Raw genomic sequence first — 14,477 nt, 5'->3', positions numbered from 1 at the left:
AGCAGGAATATTTATGTAGAGTGGTAATTTTCATTCACTGGTTTTCACCAAATATATACGTGTCCAGAGAATGTTCAAAATACTGACAAACTAAGTCACTAAGCTAAACTTAATTGATTAGTCTGGTGTGAGTTAAAAGCTGACTTGAGAATGATTCACTTCAATTGTATGTATTTCTCGCAGACTCATCGTTACAACACATCATGACTTTTAAGTACTCTTTGATATGTATTTGGGGCGGAATTTGATCCTGGTGGACTGACAGTCAATTCTTAATGAAAAGCAGAAATCAGGAATTAGAAAAAATACTATTTGGTACAAATAGAACATTTAGCAAGTTTTATAATTTTGTTTCATATGCTTTTAGGTGTTGAGAATAGTATATTAGTGGAACGATCTCTGGTTCAAGTATGCTCATTAGTAAAGAGCCAACCTTTCTTTTGGATCTAGATAAAATTACAGTCCTTATTTTAATAGACAGGAGGATTAACACACAAGATTAATATCATTATTTTAATCATCAGGAATTGATTTTTCTAGAAAATCTGAATGCCTCGAAGTGGAGAGGGAGTTCACTTTCATATACCTTTAAAACTAAATACCTATTTTCTGCCTCTAAGAGACTGAAAATGGTAACACAGTCCTGCAGTCTTGCCTCATTCCTTTCATTTTTTGGCCAGCAGCAAAAGACAACAACTAATAATTTCTCAGAGAAAAACTAATGTAAGACTAATACAGTTTACATCACAGCTCTGCTTTTGGTCTCAGATCTTGATTCTAACGTAATTTAAAAAAATCACAAGATAAAATGTTAAGCTGTTCTGCTTAATAAAAAGTAACATTTTGAGAAGGGAATGTAATAGAATGTGAAGATTTTGTACATTGCTCAGAATGTCTGCAGTAAATGTCGTGCTTTCAGATACCAAAGTTTTGCTTTCAAGCAAAATACGGGTACAGCCTTCTACTATCTGTATTCATGAGCTCTCTGCTACATGTAAAGATAATGGGCACTCTGGCTACAGGCACCCTGTGTGTTAGTGGTTTATCAAAATAGGTAAGCATTAACAGTGAGCTGCAATTTTTGTGACATCAATTTTTTTTTTTAAAAAAAAGACATAGAAATAGAAGCCTATAGCCAACAATGACTCTTCAAATATTTGTGTGTGTGTGTGTGTGTGTGTGTGTATACTCAATAATGTGCATTTTTTACCCAAGCTGGTCAATAAGTTAACAATATCACTGCATATTAAATCACAAGTCAATGGTTTTACTGCAAAGCGTCTTAGAAAACTTAATTATCTTATCATCTAGACTACTAACAAGAACAAGTAAGGAACAGGCATTTCAGGAAGTGTTTGTTTGTTGGACCTAAGTCATTGTGGTGTTTTGCTTCTGTAAGTTTTATTCAAGAGTACACAGATTGCAAATCCTACTATGTGTAATGAGTGACATTAGGAAATAACTTCTTATTGTCAGAGTTGTCCGATTCCAGCAATCAGAACACTCTAACGAAAACTTTTGAAGTCATATAATTTATATGTCTCCAGGTTAATCATGTTAGAATAGGTCACTGCCAGCTATTTTTAGTTACTTCTATATAAAATAGTGTTCCAGAATGACTGAGAAAGAGAGGCTTCAGTCAGCAGTGTTCATTAAATAAGCTGTGTTTCTGAGAAAACAGAGTGGGGTAACCCCAACAGTTCTTTGGTTTGAGGAATTTTGGTGGATTACAAACTGGGATGGCTGAAGCTGGTACACATTGCGGGAGCGATAAGGCAATTTCATGTGTTCTTTACTAAGGATGTAGGAAAACTTGCACTTTCATTGCAGACCTTTTTTGTGTAATGCATTCTAAGCACAAACAGTTTTGGTCAGTACTTTCTAGATCACCTTTCTGCCATGTATTTTACAATTATCAATGAGCTTTTACAAGGCACCGTAAAAAAAAATCCAAGTTAATACTGATTTATCTCAAAGATGACAGGACTTTGAATGCTATATCCATCTTTATGTTACTAAGAACATGCGTATAACTGTATTAACTTAGATCTTTAACAGTTAGTCCATGAAAGCAATATGTTTCTTTCAACTTCTGGAAGTCTCAAAAAAAAAAAAAAAAAAAAAAAAAAAAAAAAAAAAAAAAAAAAAAAAAAAAAAAAAAAAAAAAAAAGAAAAAGAAAAAAGGAACTTATGCAGTTTTTCTGCTAGACAGAGCCCTTAAATGAAAAGAGCAGTGATGTTCTGGGGTCTGAGTTAGAACTATAGTGTACTAGTAATGTACTGGACTCCCAAATGATTCATGAAAGGAAGACCAGTGGTAAATAAAAATTTAAAAGAGACAAACATCATAAAGTGTCAGTAGAAGTAAAGAACAGTGTAGAAAGTTTTCAAGGGACAGACAGTATTACATTAAAATCAGATGCGTGAATCATATTTTGTTTATGAAGGCGCCATTTTCAAAAGAAGATTTAATCATCACTGTATATTAAAGTAAAACACGTTCTTTTTATGGGCAACAGAGATGGCATGGTACATCACAAGATTACATATGTGATGCGAAGATATATTGATGCAAAGAACGCTGATATAAAAGCCAGTGTGACTATTAAGCTGTATTCTTTATTCACGGATCTGGATGCACGGGGGGATATCTCCTGCCTATCTGTGCGTGCTTACAAAGAGCTCTGTTGCTTTTAACTTTGCACATTCCTTGTTCCATGTTTTGTCGTCTTTATCTTGCTTAGGACTCTTCTGCCCTGATTAGTGCCTGCCTGTTTTGCTCAGTCCATCCTGCTTTCCAAGGACGAGGCCTTCATTCACGAGTAACTGCCTCCTGCCTTCACATATTGTTTATAACTAACTGGTTCCTGCTATCAATATGATACAGGATCCTACTTCATAGAAACTTAAATGAAATATTATTTATGAATCTGTCTTCGAAAAATTATTCGCAATATTGTTATAGTTATCTAGATAAAATATTTAACGTTTTCTTTCAATTTCTATTTTTTAAGCAAAACCAGCAATTATCCTTCTCATAATATTTATTTTTTAGGATCAGGTACCTTACAGAAGCTGACACTAAAATGCTGTGTAGATCTTTTCTAAACTGGCAAAATACTTAGCTAAAAGAATTGTTACTGATTATGGAATGTATATTCAGAAAACGACAAAAACAAATTAGGAAGCGATAATATAATTTATAATCATGAGCAACTAAGAGCTATGAGACAAGTTATGTAAAGAAAATGAGAAACACTGAAATAATGGATTTAAATTATGACACAGTAATAATGAGATCATTCAATTTGGCACGTTATATAATTCAGTATGTTAAATTCTAAACGCAATGTCTCAACATTAACTATCACTGAATTATTTTTACTACATTATTTTTGTGACCCCTGTAAGCCGTTAATTTGACATTATATGTGAAGTGATTATAAGAACATGTAACAGGGCATACAATATGGTTAATTATTGTGAGAAAGTGTAACTGGCTTTTGATACTGTAAAAAGAACATTACTCTTAGAAAAAGAGTCTTATTTTTCTGGGTGTCTGGCGGAGTATATGCTCACCCATATTAGCTATGCATGAGTAGGACTTTGGGCAGAAGAAAACAGTGTGATCATAACTTGAGTTCCTCTTCACAAGCCTTGCTATGAAATGCAATGCCACCAAATAACACAGTCCTGTGTAGTTCCTCTGGTGGCCTAATGGCTAATTCCATCCATGGCTCAGTAAATGACTGAAACTTCCAAACTTATTTACATGTGAGAAACATCTTAACTACAGAATATGTTCTTAATTATGTGAAAAATGTGCCCTTCTCGGTAAGATCTGTTGGCTTTTTATAAAAAGTACCCAAAGTACCCAAACTCAGTAAGACAGGGAAAGAAATCAAGACATCAATTTTCCAGGAGGCAATCTCAGACTATTCTGCATCAAATCAATCTGGAGCCAAGCAAGGAGGACGAAATTAGGAGGTAAGTTAGCCATCAGGAACATCCACAGTCTTCTTACCATTAGCAGTAAGGAGGGACATACACAGAAACTGAGGTCCCGACACTGATGACCTGTTTGAGCCTGATACTGGTCCATCCCACCCTATGACTCCTAGGGTGCTGGATTCTTACGGCAGACTGCCTAGCACTAGGAGGCAAGTTACCAGTTTCTCATAAGCCTCTCTGGGCCTCTTGAATGCCTTGCATCTTACACACACAGTCCTTCCTCTTCTGCTGTGGGATATCTCATATTAGTTTAACTTACAGATCACACTAATAGGGAGAAAACTTTCCTAAAACGTTTAAATTGCTTGGTTATTGCTGACCTTCATATTGAGAAAGCTGGAGGACTACAGTTTATTTGGCAGAAGAAAGTAAGTGAATACCACAAAGGCCAAAGTAGTTGAGTACTAGAAGAAAATATCCAACCCCTTTTGGGGGTTCTTGATTGTTTTATTTCATTGTTTCTTGTTTTGTAACTATTGTTAGATTTTTAAAGTCAAAGGAGTGGAAAATATGGAATGTCTGTGCGTTTTCTCAGTAACTGGGGTGGCTCTCCTCCCTGGTTGGTAGCATGCTATTATGCTGAATCTTGGGAATTACACAATTTATCGAGGATAAGAGATTCAGTCACTTGTGTTCTTGACGACAGTTCATCTAATCAGGAGAACAACAAAATATCATACATTCTTGAGAAGATGATAGGAAGAGGTGCAGATCATATCTATGTTTCTTAGCACTTTTCAAGGTCAAGTTTTTCTAGAAATAAAAGGTTTGGAGAAATCCATCAAAAGCCCTCAAAAAGATGGAAAAAGATGGTAGAAGTGGTTGATTCTGGTTGGGAGTGAGAGATTGGAATGTAAATTTTTTGTCAGACAGCACCAGAGTAAGGGATGTGCCTTATGGGTATTCTGCATGCTACATTACTTGTCCCAGATGTTTGGACTACTTTTCCTTCTGTTCAGTGCTGTCTTTGCAGAATAATTATGAGGAATCTAATTTTAAAAAAAAACAAAATAAGCTGAAGTGAGTTTAGGAACTTCTGCATTGCTGAAATGGCACTGTGAAAGGTCTGATGTTTATTTCAGTGATATAACAGTCTTCTTAATTTATTGCCAGCTTCTTCCATAATTTGACAGTTTAATATTTTGTGGCAGTTAAAGCTTTACTTCATGTAAATATACTTTGATTTCAGGCATTCTGAACAAATTTATTACAGGTCTGTCTCACACCGATAATGAAAGAAGATAGAAAGAGATACATAACCAATAGCTTTTTTGACAATTTTCTGCCAAGTCACACTATGTAGCTTCAGCTGAAAAATAACTTTGTTGAACATAACTCTGTAGAGTCTAAAGAGAGTTCTATGAATTTCAGTCCTGACCTTTAAATCCTGCATACAAGCAATATCTGAGTCATGAGAAGCTCACACCATTCTGTCACGCAACTCTTGTTAATGACCTTCCTTGACCTTATAAAAAAAGAATTCTGACAAAGGAGATGAGTCTTTTACCATAAAAAAGGTATTATTTAATATGAAGAGCCCCATTCCAAACCCTGAAGTTCAATTAAATAGCTAGTATGCACTTAATAACTTCATTATTAAAGGATAGCATTTCAAGATAGACAATTTTCAAATTGCTATAGAGCTCCCTTTTTGTACTATTATATTCAGAAGGCTGCAACCAGAGAAGGCATGCAGCACGACGTGCAAATTAGGCAACAGTTAATGGAAAAAGCTGAAAGAGAAGGATAGGGCAGAGGACCTCATTGCTCTCCCAGGCTCTTAAAGGGGTGCTTAAAGGGAGGAAGAGGGCGTAAATTGGAACAGAAAAGGAACACACTGGATATAAGAAAAAATACTTTTTTAGGAAAAACATTTTTCAACTTGAGGACAGTCAAGAAGTGGAACAGGTTGCTCATAGAGGCTGAACAGTCTCCATGCTTGGAGGTTTTCAAGGTGCTACTGAATAAACTCCTGAGCAACCTGATCTGATCTCATCACGGACCCTGTTTTGAGCAGGAAGTTGTACCAAAGACCTCTCTCGACCCCTTCTAACCTGAATTGGTGTATCACCCTATGATTATACAGTACTGGGTACCCAACTTTCTTCTAAAAAAGAAACAGGAAAAAGGAAAAAATGTTACTGGATGGGAAAAGGGGTAATAAAGCCCTTATTTTTCTCCTTCTGTTTCCTACTGCAGCTGTAGAAAGGAGCAGGTATGTTCAAAATTAGGAACAGGAAAATTGTCAGTCTACAAAGTCTGCATGCTAGCTCTGGAATTGGTGATGGGGTTAGAGCAGGGAGTCTGCCAAGCTAATCTGGATAATCATGGCCAAGAAAGATCATATATGTTAAGGGTAATCTTACGCTGTTTGGCTTTTGTGCCTTTTTGTTTTAACAGAATTTTATTTCTGTTCTTACCTTGACAGAATTCAGTAAGCATACTCTTATACTTAAACCTTGTCACAGCATAAAACTGAGTCCCCTCACATACAGCCTTCCTTGGAAAGGCAGATGTAGTCGGAGTGCACTGAAAAGAAGTGTTGGTGCTACCTATTTTCATGGCTCCTCCTGAGACTCCAGGTTACTTCCACATTAGGCTGAGATGTCTGGACTGTTGACACTGGTTTATGCAGAGAAAGCTGGCTCCCTCAGTATGGCTGAAACTTCTTTGATGAGCAGCAAGGAAGTGGACAATGGCTTCAGACTAGGGTGGCAGGCTGGAAAGGAACTTACTTACAACTTGTCACACTAACATAAAACATACTTAGGTTTGTTTTCCCAACGTTTTTAAAATTCTGTTCACTAACCTACATATACGAAAGGCTGAGTTCCATTCCTAATACTAAATATTCTTTTTGCCTATGTATTCAAAATAGAAATAAAACTACTTACTTTTCTGAAGTTCACAGCTTGATTGTGATGATAGTGATGCTGGAGGGGATGGGGAACCAACTATTAGTTTCACTTTAACTAAAAATGAAATAGGAAAAATATATATAAAACGTCAGCATCAAGGATATTAGTAAAGATCTATGGAGTTATGTATAAATACTAAAGTAATTTCTGATTTTAGGAAAAAAGTGGAGTTGAATGTACAATCACAGAAAATAACATTTTTATCTTATACCACTTTGTTTCTCTTTTAGTGGCAAAGCATTACTATAACACTGGTTGAGAAAGTGCAGATGGTTGCTGTAATCCTAGGATCTCTGTTCTTAGTAGCAAGTGTGACTTGGCTTCTATGGTCAGCCTTCAGCCCTTATGCAGTATGGCAAAGAAAGGACATCCTTTTTCAAATCTGCTATGGAATGTATGGTTTTATGGATCTAGTGTGCATAGGTAAGCTCAAAATCTTTAAACAGCACAGACTGTGGTTTAAGACTGATTATATCTATTTTTCTAATTGGTCACTTTAATTGATCAGTTCTTTACAGATTTATTCTCAGCTGATACCTTTGGCAAATACTGCTTTTTACAGTGTTACAAATACTGCAAAGTAGCACAGAAGGTTTACTCTCAGATTCATCACTGTGTCTCCCCAGGATCTTAGCGGTGAGAACAGGATCAGTTTCAATTTCTTGATAAAATAGATGGCTAGCAAAGTCCAGGAAGTTAAATAGATGAGAATGGTAAAGACGTTATGAAAATATTTAGTAATATTACATGTTTTCAAGTCTTCTGCTGATGCCACTTTGCATTGAATTGTGCCATCATGAAGTGCCGAAGAAGCCCTTGAGGATGTCGTCAAACTACATATCCAAAACTAAGTTGTGCAGACTTACATAGGTCACTGTGCTAGTAATGGAGAAGAACATGAGTTCGGTGTAATCATAAGCAGTTACAAAATACTCCAATAGTGCTAACTATAGTAACCTTACTATTAAAAAGTATCAAGTCATTTAACTCTAGCTGAAATCTTATAAAAGAAAATGAAATATACTACAAAGTGTTTTGACCAGTTTTTTAAATTTCAGAAAATATACTGGACTCGGAAATATTTAAACTGAAGTCCCTTTAGTATTTGATAAAACAACCTTGAATTGATTGTTAGAATAGCTGCTGTTATTTGCAGAGAAAATTTAATAATTGCTATCTGATAGTTGCTTTGAGATTTCTGAGTTATAAATGTTGATGTTATCCCAATCTTATCTATGGGAATTCAGGAGGACAATGCTGAATTCTGCTCAGTAAGGTGCAAAGAAACAGAATGATTCCTAATATTGGTACTTTTGCTCCAACTATAAAGCCATATCATCTTTTACTGAAACCATCCCATTACTGTAAAAGTGTTTATATTTCAGATGGATCGGCAGTTCTGTTTAATTTGTAATTTTTCTAAGAAAAGCCCACTCCAGAATATTTTAGAACACCAACTTTCTTCCGTGAACCCAAATCTCAGACAGAAAAATGAACAGAATCTGTGGACAAGTGCTCAGCTTTTAAATGTAAAAGGGCTTAGCCACATGTCCTCTTATATGCTAATTCCTGAATACCGCCTTTTCCTGCTTAACACTCAGTATTGAGGGGTTTGCTTTTGTTTAAAAAAAAACAAAGTGAAGACAAAATGTGCCTCAGGCATTCTAAATATTCCATTTATATAGCATTCTGTTTCTTCCACAAAGATTACAATTGTAAAAAATTTCCCTTGGTATGCATCAGCTAGTTGGAATAACCAGTTATTTCAAGCTATTTCCATTTATTTGACCATTAAGACACCTTAAACCAAATTAATCTCAAAAGCAATCCAGAACATCTGTGGGTGATCGGAAATACTAGTATATTTATCTATAGAAGTAAACTCGTGGAAGGCAAGCCGTCAATAGATTGGTACACGTAGTTACGTAGCTGCCTTTTAACCCAGCCGGGGTCAGGCTCCCTCAACTGGAATCTACAGAACTAACGTGCCTCACGTGGCTGCGTAGCTCCTAGCCGAACTGGCATCATGCTGGAGCAAAGCAGACAATGCAGCCCACCACATAACTTCACCCATCACATAAACTGACTTGCCTGTCGTTACATAAATGCATATTTTATAGATCTATAATAAATAATATGTGGACTTTTTTTTATGTAAAACTGTCTAAAGACATTTGGATGCTCTTTTGAAATTTCAAAGTTCGGTGCAGATAATGACTTAACAGTTTACAAAACCATATCTGGAAATTCAGAAATGTGTATAAACGCTGTTTGGTAATTGTAGAATTCTGATCATCCGGATTCATTCAGTCCACTTATTCTGCATATAATTTCAAGTAATCTGCAATCTTTAAGACCAGGAGGTCTTGTAACTCTTTAAAATATTTATTAATATATTCCACTTCATTCACTTTTATCTTTCTTTCAACATAAAGTGTTGAATTTTAATTTTTTGTTTTTGATTGATATAGTTTTAATTTAAAACATTCAAATAAAGTTCTTTAATGGATAGATGTAATTACTACTTCTGAATGATTAAAAGGAAAAGCTCAACACTGTCCATTGTGCTGATGACTTCCCAAAGGCATTACCATATGATTTTACCATTGCATATGGTATGTAATTTCTTATATCACAAAGCTCATAAGGCTTACAGCCAGCCATAGTCCTCACTTATTATCTCCTCTCCCCTCTCCGCTCTCTCCCTCTCCTCTCTCCTCTCTCCTCACTTATGTTTAGTCATCCATGGCATTCTCTTAGTTTTCAACAGGACTTACCGTGAGTGATGACCTGTAATCCCAGTGAAATCTCTATTTCAATGAAAAATTTATGCAGACGTATGTTTTTTCTGTGCAGCACGTATTTCAAGACCAGTGCCTGAGCTACTGGTGGTATGACCAAGACATTCCAACTACATTCAGTTATGCCTCCCTATAGCTTTGTAAAACCAATATGAATATTTTTGGTCATTGTGAAGTTTAAATTTTTGTAATTTTTGAAATGCTTTGTGGTTGTTATTTTTAAAAGCTGTTTGCCTAAAGGTACCGACATATTTATATGACATCTTTGAAAACTTGCACATATTCATCTTTTTTCACAATGATTGCTTTATATACCATACAAAGCATTCCACCCAATTTCTTACCAAGTAAATTACATGTAACATATTTTAATTCTTAGTCTTGTTTTACTTTTCACAAAAATAAATACCCCAAAGATTACAGATCACTAATATAAGATGTTCTATTCATTCCAGTGTACATATTTTATTGGTATCCATTGTTCTCCTAGTTCTACTCTAATTTTTTTCAGAATTCTTCCTAACAATAGGATCATTTTTACTTATCTACTGTTAATTTCAGCCCTACAAGTCACTAGCTTTACTTTTCTGTATCTAAGCTGGGTGTAAAGCTGTTCCCTTTGAAACTGGCTGATAGTAAAAGTTTTCCTAAGGCAAACCTTGAACATTTAATCAAGTAAAACTACTGCCTGTGAAACCCAGAGCTATTGCAGCAGTTGTGCTAGGATTGGACCACCCATGTAGGGATTACCAAAGGGAGTGAGTTCATGAGTTAATATGGAAGGAATGAATAATATAAACCCCTTATTTAGCCACTGAAGGACAGTACACCAAGCCTTTGCCATTCTACTTTGTGGAATTAGCAATTATTTCTTTGTAAGAGTGAAGTCATATAATTTTATGTATTTTCACTGGAATTTCATCATAACTAGTAGTCATAAATGATTCAAACATGAAAAAAATCCCTCACAAATAATAATAGCTCACTTGCAATCCCAGAACAACAGTTCAGCTCCTCTGGAGTGTGAAAAACAGTTGTAACATTGCACTGGAAACATGAGTGGTGCCAGTAGTACTACAGCAAGGGAGCAAGAGATGGGAGCCAATGATGTGAGGTGTGAATAGTCCTCTGAAAGCCTCTTTCTTTCCCGCCAAGGAACTTGATGCCTAGCAACAGCTGTGTAACTCCTTATTTTTAAAGATTTACTGGCTGAAGTTACTTATAACAAACACATCTAGCTGAACTAGATTCTGCCTCTGCTCAGAAATTATTTTGTTTGCACATTAGATCTAATTCTAAATAGTTTAGAAATGGTTATATTGCTATTTTTAGAGTGGAAGTGTTTCACCTTAATGCTTCGAGCAATTTGTTGCATTTTTTGTATCTGTGAGCCCTAGAAAATTAAGATGTGGCATTTTGTCCAGTGGTAAAGTCTGTTTCTGAAAAGGATCTTTTATTCCCTGGCAAAAGTTTGTGCTCTTTCTGGGAGGACCATTCCTAAATGATTATAAGTAAGATTAGTGTGATAAATATTACAACACTGGAACCTAATACCACCAATTCTGAACAAATTAAGATGAGTTGCCTGCTTGTAAAGACATTCAGCATGAAAAATTTCAAGTGGTCTTGTGACTCAAGGTAAGAAATCCTTTGGATGATAGAGTGAAAGAATCTCATAGTATTTGGCAATAAAAGAAAATAAAATTAAGATCTCTCCGTAGTCCTATTGACTGGATCCTTCTACAGTCCCTACATCTTTGAAATAAATCCTGAAGGTAACATCTTTGAGCCTTAGAACATTTTGCCAGGTCCATCATCTCAAAACTCTGTTGCTTGTAGATATTAATTGGACAGAATGTCAGAACAGCAAACAGTAGTGAACTCTAACACTTCCTTGTGGAATCACCTGGGTCAAACAAGTAATTTATTTTTGTGCAACTATGTCTTCTGTGCTGTTGAAGTCATGGTATTTGGAACAAGTTCAGTATTATTCATGGATTTATCCATGTTTTCCTCTCATCCTCATTCACTGGTGTGGAATTCTTAAGAAAAAGGAGATTCTTTGCCATTTTCTTAGAGCTTTGCTTTAGCCACTTACTTATATTTTGCATTTCAGAAACTTGTCTGGAGCTGAAAATCTCCAGCATTTAAACCTTACCCAGATTTCCTCTTGTTTGTGGTCTTGGAACTGTTGGCACTGAGAGCTTCTTTTGACCCCACCCTCTGGCAAATAATACCTTTCAAAGAGGCAAAAGATCTATTGGAATTCTTTTGCCAATTCTACATAGGTCTTTTTCAATATCTGTCCTATTTATCAGATGGGAAATAAACCTTTTTGTGGAATGAATTAGGAAAGAGCTCCTTTTCTCCTTCAGCATTGCCAAATCTGATAGCTTTATTTCGAGCTTTGCAGTATTTGAGCCTTTGTTCGGTAGCTCTTCTAGAGTATATGTGACTAACAGCTTCCATTTTAAAGAAAAATTCTCTTCCTTCCCATTGTTGAAAAAAATTCAAAACCATAATGTCAGTAAATCCTAAAAGCTCAAGAGTAGTATAAGAGAGCTCCCTACAAGAAGTCATCCTACGACTTTTTCTGCCATAATTTTTGCAAGGATATTTTTGACTGTTTAAATGTACTTCATGTACCTCAATGAACCTTTCTCAACCGGTTCTTCTCTGCTCTGAAATAGGTTGTTCAGGTTCCAGTGAAGTGCAGGCAGGTATCAAAAATCTTACATGGTGCTAAATGTAAATTTACTTTCTCAGTTTTTCTTCATCACAGCCTTGAGGGAAATTTGACATAGAGTTCTATGATCCAGTGGCAGGTAGAGAGAAAATTATGCTCATCTCCCTTATCATTCTATAGAAACTGCAACAGAAAACAAAAAGGGGATCTTTGTCACAGCAGTAAAACCATAGCTTATTTGGTTTGTAGATTCTGTATGAGAGCAAACACATTTATCCTTTTTAAGACCATATACCAGTCCTGAAGGTGCATTTATGCATTACAATGGCTGCTAAATTTTTAGGACAGATTGCTTTATATAAGTCTAAGAAGATGAAGATAGACATTTTGCAGTCAAGAAAGTTTTCCACTAAAATGCTATGCTGATACAGAATATATTTAGAATATTTAAATTTATATTGTGTTACTTTTGCTTTATCAAATGCTTCAGTGAATTCTAGGCACCTTGAAAGCCTTACAGAGGTGCTACCTTTGCCATCATGTCCTTCTGAAAGCAATCTTTGTGTTTCTTCATCTTTCAGTGAAATATCTTCAAAATGTATTCGAGTAAGCATTGCTATCTGCAAATTATTGCACTTGAATCTGAGGTTTGCCGTTCACATAAATGTTTTTATCATCCTTTCTGCTTGAGTCATCTTTCTTTGCATGTCTCCTTTCTGGTATCAGTTAACTACTCTAAGAGACCTCAGACACATAAATCACAATTTCATTGTGTAGGAACAGGTAATATGCAATTTTTTGGGATAAGGGACACTGTAGATCATATTATAGATATGAAAATTTTAGGCAAGAAACACACTGGAAAAAGAATTATACATGTTTTTGGCTAGGCTCTTCCTCCAAAACAGGGAACCAGGGAAGACATGAAGTTGCTCAGAACCAACAGAAGTTACCAGGCTGGTTGAGGAAAAACCTAGCAAGTCCAAAGCCCACTGCGTCTCCCCAGTAAATGCATATTTGAAATACTTACACATAAAGAGTGTGTTTATAAATACATATGAATATATATACATAATTACAAAAATTGAAGCATTACACTTAAATTGCTTGAATTCACACAATAAGCGTAAATATTAGCTACAGGGAACTTCGTAAGCAGACTGGTCTGTAGAGGACTCTAGATAATTTCTATTTTCCTTGAAAGACTTTTTAAGAGATTCCCTGGGTCTCAGCAAAATAGATGTTTCTCAACTTTTGTCTAATGAACTTGGAAGAGAAAGAAAAAAGCCTGTAGTTCTTGCCATGCTTATCATGGTTAATAATAATACTTAATTTCTTCTTGCTCTGCTGAAGCAAGAGAAGGAAGTCATTATACTTACAGCTGGTTTAGGTTGGCATAAATCTTCTGCGCTCCCTAGCTGAACTAAGAATGTGAAAGAGTTACATTTATTTGTATCTGTACTGAATCCTACAAAACACTCTTAAACAAATTTAAGACCGTCCTGTTCATTACAGCAGGTCTAACCTGCTTAAAGATCTACTTAACTCAGTACAAATCTCAGTAAATAACCATTGCTTACCTTGACTAAGGATAACGCTAGCGTAAAGAGCCTATTTACAAATCTGTCAGTAAGGTTCTGTTAAATTGCTTTACTTATATCTAAATACTTTGCTTAGGCCTGCTCAGGACAATCCGGTATTGGTTATGTTGTGCTTTCATTCAGAACAATTTTTTTTTCCTCTGCATGTTCCCACCTTCTAATCTTAAACACACAAATGACTAGTTCTATTGCATATGTACAATTTATTTGAAGTGTCAGAGTTACAAGTAATTTAACAGGCTCTGGCAATTGCCAGATTCATTACAATGTGTTTCATCTCTATTTGCTCTCAAAACGGTATCCACTGACATTTTGTACAAACTCCTTTTTTTTTTTTAATTTCAGGTCTGATAGTACACGAAGGTGCATCTGTTTATCGAGTGTTTAAGCGCTGGAGGGCTGTGAATCTACACTGGGATGTGTTAAATTACGATAAAGCCACAGACATAGAAGAGAGCAA

The 14,477-nt window shown here is 35.6% G+C and overlaps 1 protein-coding gene across 1 annotated transcript in view; it reads left to right on the top strand.

Moving 5' to 3' along the window:
* Nucleotides 1–14,477, top strand: part of MARCH11 (membrane-associated ring finger (C3HC4) 11) — a gene marked incomplete at its 5' end in the record, with an annotated part of 28,165 nt that overhangs the window by 13,387 nt on the left and 301 nt on the right. The window contains 2 exons of the mRNA XM_010141037.1: nucleotides 7,160–7,352; nucleotides 14,363–14,475. Of these exons, the coding sequence (XP_010139339.1) occupies nucleotides 7,160–7,352; nucleotides 14,363–14,475 (306 nt within the window). The remainder of the gene's footprint in view (nucleotides 1–7,159; nucleotides 7,353–14,362; nucleotides 14,476–14,477) is intronic.

Source organism: Buceros rhinoceros, unplaced genomic scaffold (assembly GCF_000710305.1).
Source record: "Buceros rhinoceros silvestris isolate BGI_N320 unplaced genomic scaffold, ASM71030v1 scaffold12178, whole genome shotgun sequence".
Taxonomy (NCBI): Eukaryota; Metazoa; Chordata; class Aves; order Bucerotiformes; family Bucerotidae; genus Buceros; species Buceros rhinoceros.
The sequence above is the reverse complement of the archived record's forward strand: the minus strand, read 5'-3'. Positions and strand labels throughout refer to the sequence as shown.